Below are 23,189 nucleotides of genomic sequence, written 5' to 3' on the forward strand. Positions count from 1 at the left end.
GGCGCCCAAATAATCAATTATATGATGTGTCGGAGTTTGGTGTGACAGTCGTAGAATTTTGTAAGGAAAACAACTAAGTTTAAAATCTTTTCCAACTGCCGTTTTTGGTAACATAAGATGTCAAAATTTGACATAAATTCAATGCAATTGACACATTATGTTAACATCAGCTGGGCTGATAATGCTACTTTCTTATTGTATCATGATTGGGACTTATATTCTTGCAATTGCCATCATATATTAAAGAAAAATAAAATTTTAAGCTATTTCTGTATTCTTTTATTTATTCATCATAAAATAACATTATGCTACACATGTATTTTTTTGTTTAGTAAATGGTTTTTTATTTAAAAATACTTTTTTGGTTAGTTAAAGTTGAAATATATAAATTGTTGGTTTTGTTTTTCTTTTCAGTTGAAATGCACTTAATTTAAAAAAGAGACAAAATATGTTTTTCATATTTTATGCATGATTATGGTTAATTAATAAATGTATACAGAGATAAATAGATATATTTTTGTGTGTGTATGAAGAATGTATAAATATGTAGGATATTTTGTTTAGGGTTTAAGCAGTAATTTGAAATCATCATTTGCATTTTTTGCTAAATATTCAAATGGTATTTTTTCTTTATTATCGGCTATGTCTTTTAGTTTGGGATTTTTCTCTAGAAGAAGTTTACTAACATCCAAATGACCACCAATTGCTGAACGATGTAATGCCGTTTGACCATCATCATCTTGTATATCCAAATTGGCGTGAGAATCTAGCAATAGTTTGACTATGCTAAGATTACCTGGAAAAATATTAGATATATAAAGGTAAGTGAGGTTGAAGAACATAGGCATTGGTACAATTGGTCCGTAGTTGCAACAACCACATTAAACTTTAAGAAAAAATTTACATCATTTACACTTTTTCATGTGGTTGTGGTCACAAAACGTGGATTTTTAAAAGATTCTTAGGAGCAACCAAAGTGATCACAAAACGTGATTTTTTCAAGTTTATTTGGAGCAACCAAAGTGCTCACAAAACGTGGATTTTGTAAAGATTTTTTGGGAGCACCCAAATCGCTCACAAACGTGGATTTTTTTAAAGATTTTTTGGAGCACCCAAACTGCTCACAAAACGTGGATTTTTTAAAGATTTTTTGGAGCACCCAAAGTGCTCACAAAACGTGGATTTTTTAAAGATTTTTTGGGAGCACCCAAAGTGCTCACAGAACGTGGATTTTTTTAAGATTTTTCGGGAGCCCCCAAAGTGCACACAAAACGTGGATTTTTTAAAGATTTTTCGGGAGCACCCAAAGTGCACACAAAACGTGGATTTTTTAAAAATTTTTTGGAGCACCCAAAGTACTCACAAAACGTGGATTTTTTAAGGATTTTTTTGGAGCACCCAAAGTGCTCACAAAACGTGGATTTTTTTAAGATTTTTTGGAGCATCCAAAGTGACCACTAAACGTGGATTTTTTAAAGATTTTTTGGAGCACCCAAAGTGCACACAAAACGTGGATTTTTTAAAGATTTTTTGGAGCACCCAAAGTGCACACAAAACGTGGATTTTTAAAGATTTTTTGGAGCACCCAAAGTGCACACAAAACGTGGATTTTTTAAAGATTTTTTGGAGCACCCAAAGTACACACAAAACGTGGATTTTTTAAAGATTTTTTGGAGCACCCAAAGTGCTCACAAAACGTGGATTTTTTAAAGATTTTTTGGAGCACCCAAAGTGCTCACAAAACGTGGATTTTTTAAAGATTTTTTGGAGCACCCAAAGTGCTCACAAAACGTGGATTTTTTAAAGATTTTTTGGAGCACCCAAAGTGCTCACAAAACGTGGATTTTTTAAAGATTTTTTGGAGCACCCAAAGTGCTCACAAAACGTGGATTTTTTAAAGATTTTTTGGAGCACCCAAAGTGCTCACAAAACGTGGATTTTTTAAAGATTTTTTGGAGCACCCAAAGTGCTCACAAAACGTGGATTTTTTAAAGATTTTTTGGAGCACCCAAAGTGCTCACAAAACGTGGATTTTTTAAAGATTTTTTGGAGCACCCAAAGTGCTCACAAAACGTGGATTTTTTAAAGATTTTTTGGAGCACCCAAAGTGCTCACAAAACGTGGATTTTTTAAAGATTTTTTGGAGCACCCAAAGTGCTCACAAAACGTGGATTTTTTAAAGATTTTTTGGAGCACCCAAAGTGCTCACAAAACGTGGATTTTTTAAAGATTTTTTGGAGCACCCAAAGTGCTCACAAAACGTGGATTTTTTAAAGATTTTTTGGAGCACCCAAAGTGCTCACAAAACGTGGATTTTTTAAAGATTTTTTGGAGCACCCAAAGTGCTCACAAAACGTGGATTTTTTAAAGATTTTTTGGAGCACCCAAAGTGCTCACAAAACGTGGATTTTTTAAAGATTTTTTGGAGCACCCAAAGTGCTCACAAAACGTGGATTTTTTAAAGATTTTTTGGAGCACCCAAAGTGCTCACAAAACGTGGATTTTTTAAAGATTTTTTGGAGCACCCAAAGTGCTCACAAAACGTGGATTTTTTAAAGATTTTTTGGAGCACCCAAAGTGCTCACAAAACGTGGATTTTTAAAGATTTTTTGGAGCACCCAAAGTGCTCACAAAACGTGGATTTTTTAAAGATTTTTTGGAGCACCCAAAGTGCTCACAAAACGTGGATTTTTTAAAGATTTTTTGGAGCACCCAAAGTGCTCACAAAACGTGGATTTTTTAAAGATTTTTTGGAGCACCCAAAGTGCTCACAAAACGTGGATTTTTTAAAGATTTTTTGGAGCACCCAAAGTGCTCACAAAACGTGGATTTTTTAAAGATTTTTTGGAGCACCCAAAGTGCTCACAAAACGTGGATTTTTTAAAGATTTTTTGGAGCACCCAAAGTGCTCACAAAACGTGGATTTTTTAAAGATTTTTTGGAGCACCCAAAGTGCTCACAAAACGTGGATTTTTTAAAGATTTTTTGGAGCACCCAAAGTGGTCACAAAACGTGGATTTTTTAAAGATTTTTTTGGGGCTCCCAAAGTGCTCACAAAACGTGGATTTTTTAAAGATTTTTTTGGAGCACCCAAAGTGGTCACAAAACGTGGATTTTTTAAAGATTTTTTTGGGGCTCCCAAAGTGCTCACAAAACGTGGATTTTTTAAAGATTTTTTGGAGCACCCAAAGTGGTCACAAAACGTGGATTTTTTAAAGATTTTTTTGGAGCACCCAAAGTGGTCACAAAACGTGGATTTTTTAAAGATTTTTTTGGGGCTCCCAAAGTGGTCACAAAACGTGGATTTTTTAAAGATTTTTTTGGAGCACCCAAAGTGGTCACAAAACGTGGATTTTTTAAAGATTTTTTGGAGCACCTAAAGTGCTTACAAAACGTGGATTTTTTAAAGATTTTTTTGGGGCTCTCAAAGTGGCCATGAAGCGTGGATTTTTTAAAGATATTTTGGAGCACCCAAAGTGCTCACAAAACGTGGATTTTTTAAAGATTTTTTTGGGGCTCTCAAAGTGGCCATGAAGCGTGGATTTTTTAAAGATATTTTGGAGCACCCAAAGTGCTCACAAAACGTGGATTTTTTAAAGATTTTTTTGGAGCACCCAAAGTGCTCACAAAACGTGGATTTTTTAAGATTTTTTGGAGCACCCAAAGTGGTCACAAAACGTGGATTTTTTAAAGATTTTTTTGGGGCTCCCAAAGTACTCACAAAACGTGGATTTTTTAAAGATTTTTTTGGAGCACCCAAAGTGCTCACAAAACGTGGATTTTTTAAAGATTTTTTGGGAGCACCCAAAGTGCTCTCAAAACTTGGATTTTTTAAAGATTTTTTGGAGCACCCAAAGTGCTCACAAAACGTGGATTTTTTAAAGATTTTTTGGAGCACCTAAAGTGCTTACAAAACGTGGATTTATTAAAGATTTTTTGGAGCACCCAAAGTGCTCACAAAACGTGGATTTTTTAAAGATTTTTTGGAGCACCCAAAGTGCTCACAAAACGTGGATTTTTTAAAGATTTTTTGGAGCACCCAAAGTACTCACAAAACGTGGATTTTTTAAAGATTTGTTGGAGCACCCAAAGAGCTCACAAAACGTGGACTTTTTTAAAGATTTTTTGGAGAACCCAAAGTGCTCACAAATCGTGGATTTTTTAAAGATTTTTTGGAGCACCCAAAGTGCTCATAAAACGTGGATTTTTTTAAAGATTTTTTTGGAGCACCCAAAGTGCTTACAAAACGTGGATTTTCTAAAGATTTTTTTGGAGTACCCAAAGTGCTTACAAAACGTGGATTTTTTAAAGACTTTTTTTGGAGCACCCACAAAACGTGGAATTTTTAAAGATTTTTTGGGAGCACCCAAAGTGCTCACAAAACGTGGATTTTTTAGAGATTTTTTGGGAGCACCCAAAGTGCTCACAAAACGTGGATTTTTTAGAGATTTTTTGGGAGCACCCAAAGTGCTCACAAAACGTGGATTTTTTAAAGATTTTTTTGGAGCACCCAAATTGCTCACAAAACTTAGATTTTTAAAGATTTTTTGTAGCACCCAAGGTGCTTACAAAACGTCGATTTTTTAAAGAATTTTTGTACCTCCCAAGGTATTCACAAAACGTGGATTTTTTAAAGATTTTTTGGAGCACCCAAAGTGCTCACAAAACATGGATTTTTTAAACATTTTTTGGTGCCCCCAAAGTAAGTGGATTTTTTAAAGGTTCTTAGGAGCAACAAGAACTTGGATAAAGTGTAAGCGATGCCAAGTTTTCGTTTGAAGTTTTCATGTGGTTTTTGTTTTTAACGGGTACAACGACACTCAAAGGAGGCATTAGAATTAGACCTATACTCATTTTACCCACCTTTCATAGCTGCACGATGTAAAGGTGTAACACCACCTTTAGTAACGGCATTAACATCAGCTTTTCCCTCATTTATAAGCATTTTGCAAATTTCTTCATTACCATTACGCGCCGCATAATGTAAAGCTGTATAATCACAATTATCCAAATCCATGGTTTTACCTTTTTGGATAAAAATACGCACCCGATCGACTTCATTATAAATTACTACAAAAGACAAAGAACAACAATTTAATAAAACTCCCTTTCAACTCTCAAAAAATAGCTTACCTGCATTCCAAATGCCTCGATCAAATTCCATATCGCTAAGAGTCTGCTGAGCAGGTTGGACTTGTTTGTGACACTTGCAACAATCAGCCTTGTGTCGATCCATGTTTGTGTTCTTTTTTATAATTTCAAATTTTGTTATGGAAAAAAATCTAACTTTTAATACTTTGTTTAATTAAGTATTTTTAAAAATCTCTTATTTTAGGTTATGTTTGTGTCTTTAGGATTTTGTTTAAGATTTGCTTCGAAAAAATAGAATGTAGTTTAGTTGTTTAAATTAAGATTAGTTGTTTTTGTTGTTGTTGTTAAGTTCCCCTTTTTTTAGATTTCACGTTGCATGGTCCAACAAATTTCAGCTTCACCCGAACTGCAAATAACTTTATAACTTAACTGGGCCAATGTGTTCATCATAATCATGGGTGGACAATTAATCATAACACCATTCACCACTGGTTTAATGGCATTTTCAAAACGTTTCGAGAGGGCCTGCAATTCGGTATCGTTTAGACCAAAAACTTGACACGAACGATCATGCAGCGAACCTTTAACAGTTATATAAGCATAGGTTCCTTCGTTGTGGACAACTGGCACAGGTATGGTAACAACACTGGCTGGTTGGGGAGCAGCAGCAGGAGCCGCAACAACAGGAGGTGGAACAATACACTGATTAGACACCGAAGTGGATGATGCAGATTCTGGTAAAGTATTTGTGGGAGGTGTGTTAGTTGGTTCAGATTCCATTTCCTTGCAAACAATAAATTTATAGGTTGTTAAGTTTGTTTTTTGTTCTACGTTACGAGAGCTTAAAGCCGCGTTTTTTCTAAAGTTTGTTTTGGAAATTTAATCGAAAACTTTTTGCTTTTGTTAACAACAAAAAACTTGGCTTTTGGAATTTTAATAAAAATTTTAAAATTTTGGGAAAAAGTCGTGGATAATTCTTGGAAATTTACTAACACATCAGTTTGCGGACGAAGATAAAATTTATTCTGGCGAATGGACTTTATGGTAATTGCCTAAACTGACCGCTTCTCTTCCAATATTTGAGAGATTTTCTCTTACAACAGATTCAGTTTCTAATGGTTCTGGTTCGGCAAACTCTTTACGCATTGTCCACATGTACTCATTATAGTCTTGCTTAACCGCTGTCGATGAGGAGGCAACCACACGAAAACCTAAAATCTGCAAAATGCAAAAGAGGAGGATACAAAAATTGAATGTTAGTTGGGATGGATTTAAAAATATAGAATTTTTCGTTTGGTACAAAGTCAGAAAAAGTGTGTAAAACTATAAGTAAGACATTTGCTCTGTTAAAGAACCTGCAAAAATGTACTATTTTGTTTTTTCAATAGCAGGTATGTTGCCGCACTCAACACAGTAAAGACAATTAATATGTGCAGCTATGCATTTTTGCGAAGACCTCAAATTTATCATATTTTCCGTGCAAAGTTGTACTATTGGAATAATCTCAGTAAAAAACTTTTAGTTGCATCTATAATTGCTTGGTCATTTTCCAAAAATATACCGTTGTTCAAAGCGTCAAACAGGTTTCTATTGATAACTGTAGCGACTCTGCCCAACGAGCAACATTTTTAATGATCATCGAAAGGATGAAAAAAAATCCACGCTTTGGACTATCACAGCGCGAATAAAGATTATTTTTTAAGGACTATCAAAGCGTGATTTTTGTAAGAATATTGTTTAAGGACTATCAAAGTGTCAATTTTTTTAAGGACTTTCAAAGCGTGGATTTGTTTAAGGAATATTTTTTTACGGACTATCACAGCGTGGATTATAAAGAATATTTTTTAAGGACTATCAAAGCGTGGATTTTTTGAAGAATATTTTTTAAGGACTGTCAAAACGTGGATTTTTCGAAAGAATATTTTTTAAGGACTATCAAAGAGTGGACTTTCTTAAAGAAAATTTTTTAAGGACTATCAAAGCGTGAAATTTTTTAAAGACTAGTTTTTTAAGGACTATCAAAGCGTGGATTTTTGAAGAATATTTTTAAGCGTCGATTTTTTGAAGAATATTTTTAAACGTCGATTTTTTGAAGAATATTTTTAAGGACTCTCAAAGCGTGGATTTTTTTGAAGAATTTGAAGCGTGGATTTTTTAAAGGATATTTTTTAAGGACTATCAAAGCTTGGAATTTTTTAAAGAATATTTTTTAAAGACTATCAAAGCGTGAATTTTTTAAATATTTTGTGAGGACTATCAAAGCGTGAATTTTTTAAGAATATTTTTAAGCGTCGATTTTTTGAAGAATAGTTTTTAAGAACAATCGAAGCGTGGAGTTTTTTAAAGAATATTTTTTAAGGACTATCAAAGCGTGGTTTTTTAAAGAAAAAAATTTAAGCACTATCAAAGCGTGGATTTTTCTAAAGAATATTTTTAAGGACTATCGAAGCGTGGAGTTTTTTAAAGAATATTTTTTAAGGACAATAAAAGCGTGGAGTTCTTTAAAAAATATTTTTTAAGGACAATAAAAGCGTGGAGTTCTTTAAAAAATATTTTTTAAGGACTATCCAAGCGGGGATTTTTTTGAAGAATATTTTTTTAAGGACTATCAAGCGTGGATTTTTCTAAAGAATATTTTTTAAGGACTATCAAAGCGTGGATTTTTCTAAAGAACATTTTTAAGGACTATCAAAGCGTGGAGTTTTTTAAAGAATATTTTTAAGCTCTATCAAAGCGTGGATTTTTCTAAAGAATATTTTTAAGGACTATCAAAGCGTGGAGTTTTTTAAAGAATATTTTTTTAAGGACTATCAAAGCGGGGATTTTTTTGAAGAATATTTTTTAAGGACTATCAAAACTTAAATTTTTTGAAGAATATTTTTTAGGACTATCATGCGTGGAGTTTTTAAGGAATATTTTTTTAATGACTACCAAAGCGTGGAGTTTTTTTTAAAGAATATTTTTTAAAGACTATCAAGACGTAGATTTTGTTGAAGAATATTTTTTAAAGACTATCAAGACGTAGATTTTTTTGAAGAATATTTTTTAAGGACTATCGAAGAGTGGAGTTTTTTAAAGAATATTTTTTAAGGACTATCAAAGTGTGGAGTTTTTTAAAGACTATCAAGACGTAGATTTTGTTGTAGAATATTTTTTAAAGACTATCAAGACGAAGATTTTTTTGAAGAATATTTTTTGAGGACTATCGAAGAGTGGAGTTTTTTAAAGAATATCAAGACGAAGATTTTTTTGAAGAATTTTTTTAAGGATTATCGAAGAGTGGAGTTTTTTAAAGAATATTGTTTTAAGGTCTATCAAAGCGTGGAGTTTTTTAATGAATATTTTTTAAAAAGACGTAGATTTTGTTGAAGAATATTTTTTAAAGACTATCAAGACGTAGATTTTTTTGAAGAATATTTTGTAAGGGTCTGCTTTAGCCACCCTTGTGTCACTTCATGCGGCTCCTATAACAAGTATACAGGGAGAAGGCTGGTCAGATTTGGAACAACGAACCTGGCTGTAAGGTATCAAAGGCAATCTGGCCCAACCTCTCCAAACGGAAGACCACTTCTCTACTCTCTATGAGAAAACCCGACCTGAAACTAATGGTTGAAGTAATCGCGGGACACTGCAAAATAAGATCAATGACCTGCAAATGGGATAGAGATGACTCCACGGACTACTGCAGATTATGCGAAGATGAAGAAGAAACAGAGACGATTGAGCACTTATTATGCCGTTGTCCAATGCTCAGGACCAGAAGAATCCAAACAATGGGTGAACATACAATATCATCTCTGACAACATTCTGCCAAGCCGACAACACTGCTTCTTCTCGCCAAGGGTCTGAAGTGGCTTCAACATGATCAAAACACAGCATCTTAATATGGCAAAACCTCCTTACTCGCTCTCCTTTCATAAATAATTTCTCAATTGTCTTTCAATCCATAGCACTTTCTTAATTATTCTCCCTTATTTTCTTACTTACTTAATTATTCTTATTTCTTACTTCTCAACTCGATACCTTCTATGCAATTATTTCTTTTCTTGTCTCCTACCCACACTATAGGATAAACACAATTGACCATAAGGTCTCCGAGTGGAGTGGCTGTCTAATACGACAGCTGCGCGTCCTTTAACCTAACCTAACTCAGCTGCGGTTATCTCGGAAGTTCTACCGCCGGTAAACAATTTTCCCGGTGCTTTACATTTTAGTTGTTCCATTGCCTCTTTTATTTCGATCAAGCTGAGAGAGAGGGTTATACGGTATATTCAGCGTATTTTCCATCGGACTGCTACTGTACATTTCGTTATTTTCAGTGGCGTTTTTCACGTTACTAATTTCTTTCAAATGTTCTCTCCATCATTGAATTTCTCTAGCGTTGTAGCTTCCTCATGTTGTTCTGGCTGGCTGCTTCCTCGGATGTTTTTGCCAGATTTTTTAGGAACTTTCCTTTGTCTCTCCTTGCCGCTTTCTTCACTTGTTTTGCTAGGTGTTTTTTTCCTTCTTGTTCTACACCCAATGTTTTTTCCGCAACTTGGTTGTTTTTGTTGTTGTAACAGTGTTTATTATTGTATACTTGTGTGTTCGTTCTTCTGCTCAATATGACTCTGGGTCTATCTCCATTTCCAGGAAAGTGGCTGCTTCTATGGGATGTAACCGGAGATCCACTGGAGTTAGATGAGTAGGTTTGGCGAGCAGTTGAAAAGGTGCAGTGTTTCATGCCACAATTTGGAGATATATTAAATTGATGTCTTCACATGTATGATCTTGGTTTATTGGTGACTTTTCGCGTATTGCCGTGATTAAGGGGTGTTTACACTAGCCATCAATGTCATATGACCCGAAATAAAAACATTCCACATCTGCCCACACAGACAATGTGGAGACATATCTTCACTGCATTTTCGCTGGTGTGAACGCAAAAAGTATATGGCGTAAGGAAAATCCCCAATATTTCACACATTAGCGACTGTATATCGATGCAAAGTTTCAGGTCATATGACATTGATGGTTAGTGTAATCACTCTTTTAGGGTGTTTGTGGTTGTGTTGTTTTGGATCTGTTGTAGGCGCAGTTGTTTTCGCCTGGTGTGTCTGACGTGTCTTCTGGGGCATTTCAATTTGATCTTCATTTTGCCTATGATGAGCTCGTGGTCACTGTCAGTTCCTCTTTTGTTTCTGACGTCTAACAGAGAGCTTTTCCATCTTCTACTAACGCATATGTGATCTATTTGGTTGCGAGTATTGCCCCATCGGTGATGACCGTGTGTATATATGAATCTTCTTGTGCGGGAAGATGGAACTACAAGTGACCAGCTGGAATGTTTGTTTATTGCAAAATGCACGTCCTATTTCGTGTGCCAAAGGTAATTGCCATAAGATCTTAATGTTGTTCTTAATTTTGCCTTGTGTTAGTTTCGTTAATCATTGTTTTATTCCAGCTAAGTGTTGATTGGTCTGCTATAGCTTGTCTTGTCCATTATCACACAGTCAGATATTGGCTGCCTTCGGTGCCGTGTGTGCAAAGAACTTTTAGCTTTCTTCGACATTATGATCCCAACAACGCTTTCACCACCATTGTCTTTTCCACTGCAAAGTATATTGTTGTCGTTTTATGTGGGAAATTCATCGCTTTCATTTCGCTTATACCTAAGACTTCGATCTTATACGATGCCATTTGCTTTTCTAGCTGTGCATCTCCACGAAGATTTCGTACATTCCATTGCATAATATGCATCCTATTTCGTGTGCCAAAGGTCATTTTCAGAAGATCCTGATGTTATTCTTAATTTTGCCTAGTTTCGTTTATCATTGTTATATTCCAGCTAATTAAGCTAAGCATGTTCTATATGGTGGATGGTAGTCCATCTATCGTTGCCTAGAAACAACTCTTCCTTTGAATTTATTCAGTGGTTGCTGTTGTTGCAGCATGAAATCTACGTAGAAGCTTAGGTTTGATGGGTTGGCAGCCGTTGGTGGAAACACAATGGTTTCGGGTCAACCCGGTACGTAAGAACGAGCCGCCGTGGGTTCAGTCCTTGGGGTCATTGATTATTTAGTGTTGCCATTTTCCTCTGGTCGGCGCTATCTCCTGCCATTCATATATTTGTGTTAACCTCATATCCTGGTGTTAATACCGTGGTTGATTAATAGGATGTATTTCATCTGGAGGGCGATGTAAGTCACTTTTTCCTCCTCCGCCTGGATTCGAGCCTGGACCCCTTGGTTTATAGTATGGCTCACTATCCACGTCATCACACCACACCTTAGGTACACTGTATTCTTAAAAATTCCACATGCAAAGCACTATAAATAAAATACTTTTGGGCAATGGTCGCAGTTTTCTTAGTACTTTCCGAAGAACACCATCCAGTATTGACTATAGTAGATAGTTAAATCCTATCAGCCGTTACGCAAACCTATCAACTAAGGTGCAAAATCATATGTAACGACATTATTGTCCGTATCCGTAACTTTTAATGAATTAAACTGTAATGCACACATAAGTTCCTGTTCAGTCATTCTATCGATTGCGGTGGCTCGATTCCCATTACTTCATCGTCAAGTCCTACAAGAACTGGTTCCGATATGGTCTAGTCTGCACTTGGTGTAATGTGATAATTCTTATGTGGAATGCTTGTGGAAAATACATAGTTATTTTGCAGTCGTTCCAATCGTACAACTTCCCATTAAGATATCTTAGAACTCCAGCGCTTTTTAACCTGTTGTTTTATTGCTGCCATGTTTTTGTCACCTGAAGGTGACACGCGAAGTGGAGTGAGATTTGATGTTAATAATGGACTACGGGTCACCTTGTAGCGTCAAACATTTTGACCTCGCAGCTCCATTCTACATTCAACCGTTGTATTGCAAATAAGTTACTTCTTAATCAGAAGACGAATATTTTTTCTAACTATACATGTCTGTTCCTTTTTGTGCTTTACTTAATCACTCAAATAAATTTTGTACATAAACCAAAGAATAGAAAAAAAAAACTATCAATATTTATATGCAAATGAAATGAAATGAAAATACATCACACAAATACATTACCTCTAATGCGGAAAGTATATGACAAGGATGTACTAAATAAACAATAGTTGTCTCATCCACTAGACCACCACATGAAAATTTATTCAATTGTTCAATATCTGAGGCTGAAATTGTAAAACAAAAAGAAAATCGAAAGTGATTATTATCGCTTAATAAAATTATCAAGATAATAAATAATTTGAAATATTAGTGTTGTAGAGATAAACGAAAAATTGCATTTACAAACAAAATTGAAATTGTTTATTGTTGTTTTTCAAAGGTTATATAAATTTAACTAACAAAAAAAAAAAAAAAAAACAAATACAAATAAATACCAGTAATAAGTGGTGGTGTTAATCAGTGCTGAAGCTTTAATTTTTTCTATGCGATTAAGTTTTGTGGTGTTTGCTAGGCAACGTTTAACGATAAAATGCTCAATGTATCGAGAAAAAAGTGTGGAGTAGTCAATGAGAACAAATGTATTCGAGTAGAGAGGGTATGTAGTCATTGTTTCCATGCTATGAGCGCCAGTTAAACAGTGGGACAAAACAAAACTTAATGAGGCCCAATTATGAAATGTATTAAAAATAAAATAAATAAATAACAAAAAAGTCATTCTGATTGCAACTAAAACGGCCTTTGAATTTGAGCTTTTTGCCGAGTTAAACTTCTTTATGAGAATTTATTTGACGTTTTTGCTATTGAATTGGCATTTGAAACGCAGTGGTACAGTTAAGTGCAAACCGGGTATAATTTGACATGAAATTGTTACTCTTTGTAGATACAAGTCGGTTTTCAAATTCTATCATTCCTTCACTCAACCAACACACTCAATAATCAATGTACACATTTAAAACCATTATAACCTCAAAGTCTTAATCCCTAAACACATCCAACTTTTCAGTAAAGATGGGCGTCATTTCTGATAAAAGAATAAAAGAACATGCCCAACATCCTTTTATCAGAAATGACGCCCAACTTTACTGAAAAGTTGGTATCAATGCATATCCAGGTGACCACTATGGCGCAGTTATCTGTATAAGTCACCAGTTTTACGCCGTTTGGAGGTGAAGGAACGTTGGTTACATACAAGTTAAACAGCAAGGGAGATAACACAATTGAATTGCAATGGACTCCGAAGTAAGATCGAGGAGAGAGTAAATTTTATGAGTCGGAAGAACATCAAGGTCGCGGCGGTGCAGGAAACCAAGCTGAACAACAACCACAGCTTAGAGCATTGTGATGGTTACAATGTTCTGAGGAAAGATCGCACCAGAAGTGGAGGTGGGGGATTGGATTTCCTATTGCACCAGTCTGTCCAATACAGACCTATCTCGCTTGAGCCTGTCTCTAATGACCCGTACATGGAATGTATGGGGGTAGCAGTCAGGTGTGGAGCTGCCGAGATAGAGTTGCTGAATGTATACAACCCGCCGAGAAATAGCTGTATCCCTGATTATAGGCCTGATTTTAGCCCGCTCTTGCAAGGATTGAGCAGATTGATAGCTCTACGTTTTGCACGGTCAATGAGGACGCCCCTACCAGAATTAGAGGAGAGTGTCACAGTTCGCCAGACATAACCATCATGTCACCTGGTCTGACAAATGACGTTACCTGGCAACCCGTCATTTCCCTTGGATCAGACCATCTCCCCATAATTGTCTCCATTAGCAGACCACCCGACTTCATCACCTCTGAACGACGCACAATCCTTCTGATGTTCGGGTAGCGGAAAGGACGTTCCGGGACATCATCACTGCTGCAGCCGCTCGCCATATCCCTGCAGGTCGAATACCCAAAGTAAGACCAAATTTCCCAACAGAGGCGACGGGATTAGCAAATGAGCGTGATGAGCTTCGTCGTATCAACCACAATGACCCCAGAGTCAGGGAGCTGACACTGGAAGTTAACAGGCTGGTCGGCGAGCATAAGCGGAACAAATGGTTAAATCATCTGAAGAGCTGCAACATTGCAGCCGGTATAGGTGAATTGTAGGCAACGGTTAAGTCACTTTCGAACCGTGGAAGAAAGGAAGATAGGACCTAAGTCACGTTTGGCGAAGTTACGTTGACTGACCCGAAGAGGTGCGCAAGTAATTTCAATCGAAAGTTTGTCGAGCATCCCGAGAGTGACAGGGCGAAGACAAGAGTATTATGTCGCATCAGATCTCTTCCTGCCGAGGATGAACCACAACAATTTACAATCGATGATGTTGCCAATGCCATCAGGAACGCTAAATCATCCAAAGCGTTGGGCCCTGATGGAATCTCCATGGTAATGTTGAAGCAGCTGGATGAGCCGGTTGTCGAGTATCTCACCAAAGTCTTCAACTTGTCGCTGGCCACCCTCGTTGTTCTCGAAGTCTGGAAAATGGGAAGGGTGGTCCCACTACGGAAGCCAGGCAAGGATGCCAGCAAAAGTGAATCGTACAGACCGATTTCGCTTTTGTCGCACGTTCGTCAATCATAAAAAAGCTGATTGCTGATTTCAGAGAGTTCACCAATCACCGCTTCAGAGAATTGCCCAATCCTTCTGATGTTCGGGTAGCGGAAAGGACGTTCCGGGACATCGTCACTGCTGCAGCCGTTCGCCATATCCCTGCTGGTCGAATACCCGAAGTAAGACCAAATTTCCCAGCAGAGGCGACGGGATTAGCAAATGAGCGTGATGAGCTTCGTCGTATCAACCCCAATGAACCAAGAGTCAGGGAGCTGACACTGGAAGTTAACAGGTTGGTCGGCGAGCATAAGCGGAACAAATGGTTAAATCATCTGAAGAGCTGCAACATTGGAGCCGGTATAGGTGAATTGTGGGCAACGGTTAAGTCACTCTCGAACCCTGGAAGAAGGGAAGATAGGACCTCAGACACGTTTGGCGACGATACGTTGACTGACCCGAAGAGGTGCGCAAGTAATTTCAATCGACAGTTTGTCGAGCATCCCGAGAGTGACAGAGCGAAGAGAAGAGTATTACTTCGCATCAGATCTCTTCCTGCCGAGGATGAACCACAACAATTTACAATCGATGATGTTGCCAATGCCATCAGGAACGCTAAATCATCCAAAGCGTTGGGCCCTGATGGAATCTCCATGGTAATGTTGAAGCAGCTGGATGAGCCGGGAGTCGAGTATCTCACCAAAGTCTTCAACTTGTCGCTAGCCACCCTCGTTGTTTCCGAAGTCTGGAAAATGGGCAGGGTGGTCCCACTACGGAAGCCAGGCAAGGATGCCAGCAAAAGTGAATCGTACAGACCGATTTCGCTTTTGTCGCGCGTAGCAAAGACAGTTGAGGCCTTGCTCCTCCCCAGTATCAGAAATAGCTATCAAGTTGCCGATCATCAACATGGATTCCGTAAGCAGCACAGCACGACAACAGCGCTGCACGCCATTAACACATATATCTGTAAAGGACTCAACCAGAGACGGCCGTGCGATAGAACAGTGATGGTGGCGCTTAACTTATCAAAAGCCTTTGATACAGTCAGGCACTCCACGCTGTTTGGGGACATTGAGCAGACAACCCTCCGCCCAAGCTTGAAACATTCGATAGTCAACTATATGTGTGGACGCCAGTTGTACGTGGAATTCAGGAATAAGAAGTCCAAACCCCGTAGAGTGAAACAGGGAGTTCCCCAAGGTGGGGTGATATCTCCGGAACTGTTTAACCTCTACCTCTCCTGTATTCCACCCCCTCCAGACGGCATTGAGATCGTGACGTATGCGGATGATTGCACGATCCTGGCGTCGGGTACCTATCCTGATGACATCTGTGAGAGACTGAACAACTATTTAACCGATCTTACCACCTTTTTCTATTCGAGGAATATGCAGATTTCCGCCACAAAATCTACAGCCACTCTGTTCACCACATGGACAGCGCAGTTTGGACGTGAGTTGAATGTCGTGGTCGACGGTAGCAGAATTCCGACCACAAACTGCCCTAAAACTGCCCTACATTCACGTCATGCGCACACGCCACAGCTATCTGCGACAAGTTGAGAAGTAGGAACAAGGTCCTCAAGTCCCTGGCCGGCAGCACTTGGGGTGCAAATAAAGAAACCTTGTTGACCACATATAACGCGATAGGTCGGTCTGTGGTAAGCTATGTGGCGCCAGTCTGGTCCCCGAGATTATGTGATACGAATTTGAAGATTCAAAGTTGCCAGAATGCCGCCCTGAGAACAGCGACAGGGTGCCTCCTCAAATCTTCAGTGGACCATCTACATTAGGAGGTAAAAATTCTTCCTGTAAAGCAACACAATGAGATGCTTTCGTTGCAGTACCTGCTTGGATGTTATCGTGTGAGCCATCCCAATCACCATCTTGTGGGTAGGTCCGGCCCATTCAGAGAGATCAGGAAGGATATCCATGCTCTAGAGGGAGAGGTCCAACGATACAGGAGAGAACCCCTAGATCAACAAGCATATCAAGTAGGATTGAATAGCATTCACACGGACGCAGTTGCCAAGGCCTTAAGCAATTATAGTGTGAATAAAGTACTCGGAGTACATCGGAGTACCAGAGTAGTTTTGGCTCAACTACGCTCGGGATATTGCAGTCGCCTAAATTCGTATTGGGCGGAAATCGATCGCGCCGTGCAAGACATATGCCCAGTATGCGGCATGGGCCCGCACGACACACAACACCTTTTTAACTGCCCCTCCAAACCTACCCATCTAACTCCAGTGGATCTGTGGCTACATCCCATAAAAGCAGCCACTTTTCTGGAACTGGAGATAGACCCAGAGCCAGATTGAACAGAGGAACGAACAAATAAACATAACAAAAACACTGTTACAACAATAACAACACAACTCCTCGCGGTCCACCCTGTTTGAATGGGGAGCTGCAGAATTCCACATGCGTCTGCCTGCCATAAATGTAATTATATAACCATTTTTTCGTAGCATTGGGCAATGTGGAGTTCAAAATGTCGTCAAAAAAACACTGCATGTCAAATGCCTTTGACAGGTCTATGGCTACTACGATCGTCCTTTCGGCAGATCTTGTTTGGTTTATGCTCTTTGCAATATTGTTGACGACATCTGTAAGGGCTGTGGTGGTGCTGTGTGCCTTTTTGAATCCATGCCGGTGAAGAGCTGCAGGAAGATAATCGGCCATGCTGTGTAGCAGTAGAAAATGCAAAACCTTGGCTAGCAGTGACAAGAGGGAGATCGGACAATATGAATCTCCTTTGCTAGCTGCATTGTCGGGTTTTGGTAGCGCAATTATTCTCGTAGAAATTCCAAAACATTGGCTAGCAGTGACAAGACGGAGATCGGACAATATGAATCTCTTTTGATAGCTGGCTTGTCGGGTTTTGGTAGCGTAATTATTCTCGTCATTTTCCAAATCTCTGGAATCACTGACCTATTGACCTATAGGTTCAGGATTTCTGCTAAGTATCCAAAGTGCTAACATCCTCCAATGTAAATAGGACAGGGGCCTCTCTCCTTAATTGCCCTGTTCTGCTCCGTTGGATGTGTAATAAATTGTTGGCAGAACTTTAGCTCACATTTTTTGTCATCGATGATGTCAGCACCTCCAAAACTGTTCATTGTGGCCCAGAGATTATGTGAACCAGCTTTACAGTTGTCCAGATGCTTCACATATTTCTCTCTGCGATTGGTTGACGAGGATATTGATTTCGACTGACAGAGTTGGGATTCTTGGATCATCTGGAGATGACTGGCGGATCTCGCCTCGTTTTTCTATGAATCGCTCAGCAGCGATGAAAATTCTTCTGGTATCAAACGTTTGGCCGCTCTCAGGATGATGTCTCTTAACAACCTTTTTCACTATCTGGCACATAAGGAAGTCGGCTGTACACTGTTGGGGATGTGGTCCGATGCAAGGAATATCCGCGTTTGCCAAGATGTGAATGGCAGAAGCGATGAGCTGATTATGCTAATGTCAGGGAAGCTGGAGCAGTATGAGGGGATTCTGGCTGGGAAGTTCTCATTGATCAGCGAGAATTTGTCACGATTCAGACTTCCACAAGTCTGCCTCTATCTAAACTGCGCCATTGGTGGTGGACGTGCCTTTAAATGAATGATACTAAACTTCTGCCGATTGTATTTCTGCGTTTTAGCTGCGCTTGGTGTTGTTGGGCAGGGTATTTGTTTAACGTTAAGTCTATTAAATACCATTATGCTGGTGACTCGCCGGTAGTTTTAAATCGTGCTGGGCCAACACACACGCTGTTCGTTGAAATATATTTTGTCTTTATTTTGATTGGTACAAGCCAAATGAGCCAGGCAGTGGTGATGTGCCTTCAATTCGTCTAAGCTCGCTGGGTTTTGTACGGATTTACAATTTGTGTCCTTCAAAATAAATCGATTTATTCGGGCTATTGGTGTTGAAGCCTTAGATTTGTTAGGTGGTGATGGATGAACTGCCGCCGTGCTGTCTGGTTGACAAACATTATCTGGTAAAAACGTAAACAATGTAATCTGACTGAATCTCTTTCTCAAGCACTCTTTCTCAAGCACTCTAGTCTTAACTTTCGGCTGCCGATCATTGGTTATTTCAGTGGGATTTGATGGATTTTTCCATTTTTTATTTCAAGTTAAATTTTCTAATTTTACACCAAGGCTCCAGCAACACCATCCATCCAGGTCAACGATTAAGCGGATAAGGAAAGAGGTGAAGTTGGCCTTGTTTAATAGTGAGTTGCAATTATTGTTCAGGTGCCGTGAACTGCAACCAACTTCGCTAATCATTGCATACAGCCCGAAGGGTTGTATTTGCATGCGAAGTTGCACTTTGTGCGATTAGTCGACTACGTAACTTTTGGCTGATGGTGACGTGGCACCAAACAAAAATGACACGGTACAAATTCTGATGGATCGATTTGTTCAGCAATGTGATTTCCACGAGAGAGAGGGTAGTTGATAGCCCCATATTTCGTGATGGGCGTTGTCATTGCCAAGTAACATACGACTATCACCCTCCAAGAGATGGAATATCGAGGGCTCATAGCCAGGCCCAAGGCAGTTGACCGGCGGTATGTATATATTGACTATTTTAAGTTCTGAACCTGCAGTCAGAACTAAGATTGTCATTGTTTTGATGATCTGTCCGTCTGGCTGATGTCCAGGATGACTCGAAAGGGTCGAAAACAGTTATATTTTTTCCTAAATTTAGATCATGTTCGAAAATGGGCCATATCTTATGTACCAGAGGTATTATCCAGCTTTTGTTTCTCTGTGTAGTTACTGTGCCGCATAGAATTCTGCATACTAATTAAGGAACGTTTCTCTGGACCTTTGGCGTCGCTTACGAATTTCGTCCTCGAGTTCTTCAAAATACCGTGCTGGGAGGAAGAATCGCTGGAAGTCTCCCCGGAAGTCAGTCCAGGAGGGCCATGGGATCATTATTATTGCGAAACCAGACAAATAGCAGAACATAGTATTGTAGGGCATACATGTGGGCCACCAACCAACTGGTAGGTGGTCGTACCAGAGACTTAACTCTGCACCTCCTAGGTGTGTTGGCCTAGTCGGGTAGTTGGTGTCGGATCCTTTGTGGGAGAGTCGTGGTGGTTGTGGTTGTACCCAAATAGAGGATTGAGTTTACGGCTTGAATGTGGTGACACCGGCAGTCTGAGCCATACGATGTACGCAAAGTTGTAGTCGTGCCAGCACAGGACCAGTTCTTTCATTATGCAATCGATTTATTCTTTACTCTAAGGTCCCTGCTCGGGCGCCACTGTAATGATATCCAAGTCCGATATTCAAAAATCACGGTATCCAATGAGGAGAATGGGATGTCATAGTCGCTGTCAAATGCTACTCAATAAGGATAACATAACAGGCACTGAATCGTTTCCATTTCCTCCTCATTTACAAACTGTTCCTTTTTCCACCCCCAGATTTACTTTCAACGTGGTCATGGTTTTAAGACTAGAAATCTCTTTGAAAAACCAATAATAAATAAATCGTGTAATAATGAACGCAAGATTACGTTTTTTATTATTATCATGATAATAAACTCTATTTTAAACTTAATAATCTTATAATAAGCTATGACTCATAGCTTTTCGAAATGGCCCACTGTCATATAAATATCTCGTACTCTCTTTACGCTCACGCGAATAGTAGTTATAGCAGAATAGTATAGTATGTGTCACATAGTAAAAATGACCGACCGGCAAAGCAGCGATGATATCAAGTGTGTGTGAGAAAGTTCTAAAGCCAAAAACACGACGAAATGGGGAGTTAATAGTAAAAGCAGCAACAACAACAACATAAGAAATTGACAGTGTTTCAAGCTTTTTTTTTCATATTGACTGTTCAATTTGTGCCAGAGAATGAATATAACAACAATAACGAGAATGTCATTAAACTTTTGTGATGTGCTGTGGGGTGTTGTTGTTGTTGCACTGATGATGACGCATTATTTTGTAAATATTTGTATTTGGCGTTTTTTAATTCAATTTTTTTTTACAGAGTTGTAAATATTTACATTTTCATAATTGAGAGAAGAAAATTATTAAGGTTAGGTAAATAAAGACCAGCATCATACACACGTGTCTTAATTTGGATTACTAAATCACATGCAGATTTAATTTGAATCATGAGTTCCTAATGGATCTATTTTTATAAGTCTTAAACGCAGATTGAAACATATAATAAAAACAAACTTTAATTCAAACTCGTTTTAGAGTCAAACAAAACCAAGGTAAACAATGTTCTACTATTGGAAATTTATCGAGTTTTTATTGAAGGCCTTCGATGAACATTTCGAAACAACTTTCCAACAGCCTTTAAAGTGCTTCTTCTTCTTTATTTGCCTATTCGTTTTTCGAATTTTGGCGATCAATGCAATTATATACATACATATTACATCTGTTACATTATAAATTTCATTTTGGTTTTTATAAATTTCTTATTATCTCAGCAAATGACTCTCTGTTTCGGCTTTCGCTGAGAAGATTCCCAACATCTTGGATACCAGTCCACTCCTGTATGTTATTAATCCATATCATTTCCTTTCTTCCTCTAGTTGGTCTTCCTTCAATTTTTGTTCGGATTATATTTTGGAGTAGCTTATATTTGTTGTTTCGCATTATATGTCCAAGATAAGCTGTTTTTCGTTTTTTTATTATATGGATTATTTCCTTTTCCTGGTGTAGCCTTTGCAGTACCTCACTGTTTGAAACAAACAGCGTCCATGGAATTTTCAATATTCTTCTGTATGTCCACATTTCAAAAGCTTCTAGTTTTTTAATATCTGTTGCCTTTAAGGTCCAAACTTCGACAGCGTATAACAGAACTGACCATACATATGTTTTCATGTATCGCAGCTTGGTTTTTATGTTTATATCATGGCTGGTAAAGATTTTTTTGTACTTGATGAATGCTTCCCTCGCCATTTCAATTCGGCATCTTATTTCGGATGAGTTATCCAGCTTGTCATTTATCACTGCACCGAGATATTTAAAGCTGTATACTCTCTCTACTGGTGTATTTTTTATTGTTAGTGTGAAAGGGGGACAGCGGTTTTCTTTGCTCACAATCATATATTTTGTTTTCTTAATATTGATTTTTAACCCATACAACTCGCTTTGTGCTATTTAAGAGATATTGAAGACCTGACATGCTGTTTAAAGTGCACATAAGCTAAAATGTTGAGCTATTGTGAGGAAGGTAGCGAAAGGAGTCATCCGATATAGTCCATCTGTAAACTTGATTTATGTGTAAAAGTTGGAGCAATTAGCAATTTTATTAGGTCGCCGTGAATTTTTTTGAACTTTAGGACCAATGTAGCAGGAAACGTGGCCTTACCCACGAAAACTTTCAAAACTATCCTCGAACAGTCGTTAAACAGCATTTAAGCAAAGATTTTGAACTTTAGTGAGGGTGGGAGGTCGAATTTGATGAAGTTTGGAGAAAATTTTAGAATGGCGAACTTAAACTGCAATTTTGCAAAAAAATGTATTCGAGGTCGTAACAGAGACTTAATTCTACGACCAACCACGGATAGTTGCCCAAGTCTGGTAGTTGGTGTCGGGCCACTTGTGGGAATATCGTGGTGGTTGTACCCAAATCGCGGATAGAGTCTTCGGCTTGAATGTGGTGTTGCATTGAGCCATGGAAAGACAGGCGGCCCAATTATGAATATCAACTCCCCGTGAGTTTTCTCACCTTTTGAAACGGTAGAAAAACAAAACTCACGGGCAGTTTACATTCACTATCACCCAGAGGGATTTTAGATGGGTTCCACACCAAACCAATGTGGTGAATAGGGCCAAACACTTGAACACAACCGCTACCACAATCCCACGGCAGCGGGTTCTTACGTACCGGATTGATCCGAAACCAAAAGTGTTTCGGCCAGCGGCTGCCAACCCAGCATTATATGTTGCTACAACAACAACCGATACCACACTACGGTACAGGGGGCCTTTACCAGCGTAATCAGCTCAGTGTTGTGCGAACACCATGGGGTTAGACCGGAAGATAGGTACCCACATTAAACACAGCATATCTATCTGTAGAGCATACATACATATTGGCCACTTTCTCGATTCTTTCTAAAAACTCCAACTCCTAGCCCCCGAATGGCGGCACCGCTGGTATCAGTAAGAGCGATAATCACCTTTCGATGTGGATTGTTCGTGCAGATCTAGCAGTTAGAATAACCCGGCTAGTTCTTTGGGCTCTTGCTCTTCACCCGAAAACTGGCCAATCTTATTCGGAGTTTGATGTAGTTTGGAAGAAATTTTACAATGGCCAACTTAAACTACACTTTAGCGAAAAATGTATACATTTTATGTTGGAGGTATCCGAGGAAGTGGACCCACTGAACCCATATGAGAATGTGCAAAGTTTAAGGGAAAGGTAACCGAAGGAGTGGGCCAATATGGCCCTTCTTAGAACTTGATCTAAATTTAGGCAAATTATTACGAGGTGCAACGTTTGAACCAAATCGTTTAATCCGTTATTGTGCGCACCAACCAGACATACAGGGCTAAACCGACTTTAAATTATCCGAAACGGATTTCGTCCAAACATTCTTTCGGCTGAGTATACACTACATACGCTTTCGCGATTCTTCAAA

At 38.6% G+C, this 23,189-nt stretch overlaps 3 protein-coding genes across 14 annotated transcripts in view; all 3 read right to left on the reverse strand.

Annotated features, from left to right (window-relative positions):
* Positions 1-256: 256 nt before the first annotated feature.
* LOC141395111 (uncharacterized) lies at positions 257-5,266 on the reverse strand. The gene is made up of 3 exons (XM_073970545.1): positions 5,134-5,266; positions 4,864-5,070; positions 257-796 (listed from the first exon to the last, which is right to left on the reverse strand). Exons 1-3 carry the CDS (start codon positions 5,234-5,236, stop codon positions 561-563), a joined length of 546 nt encoding a protein of 181 aa, XP_073826646.1. The 5' UTR covers positions 5,237-5,266; the 3' UTR covers positions 257-560.
* LOC141395112 (uncharacterized) lies at positions 5,264-6,223 on the reverse strand. The gene is made up of 2 exons (XM_073970546.1): positions 6,085-6,223; positions 5,264-5,874 (listed from the first exon to the last, which is right to left on the reverse strand). Exon 2 carries the CDS (start codon positions 5,869-5,871, stop codon positions 5,452-5,454), a length of 420 nt encoding a protein of 139 aa, XP_073826647.1. The 5' UTR covers positions 5,872-5,874; positions 6,085-6,223; the 3' UTR covers positions 5,264-5,451.
* The window catches only part of LOC141395113 (uncharacterized), a 35,892-nt gene continuing 17,966 nt past the window's right edge, over positions 5,264-23,189 (reverse strand). For 7 of the 12 annotated variants that reach the window (XM_073970549.1, XM_073970547.1, XM_073970552.1 and 4 more), the window contains 2 exons: positions 12,148-12,251; positions 5,264-6,309 (listed from right to left, as the gene is read on the reverse strand). In XM_073970549.1, coding sequence (XP_073826650.1) covers positions 6,112-6,309; positions 12,148-12,251 — 302 coding nt within the window. In that variant the 3' untranslated portion in view covers positions 5,264-6,111. The remainder of the gene's footprint in view (positions 6,310-12,147; positions 12,252-23,189) is intronic. The other 5 variants (XM_073970557.1, XM_073970556.1, XM_073970555.1 and 2 more) reach the window with 2 other exon arrangements.

This window comes from Musca autumnalis, unplaced genomic scaffold (assembly GCF_047663935.1).
Source record: "Musca autumnalis isolate F117 unplaced genomic scaffold, ASM4766393v1 scaffold_2, whole genome shotgun sequence".
NCBI lineage: Eukaryota > Metazoa > Arthropoda > Insecta > Diptera > Muscidae > Musca > Musca autumnalis.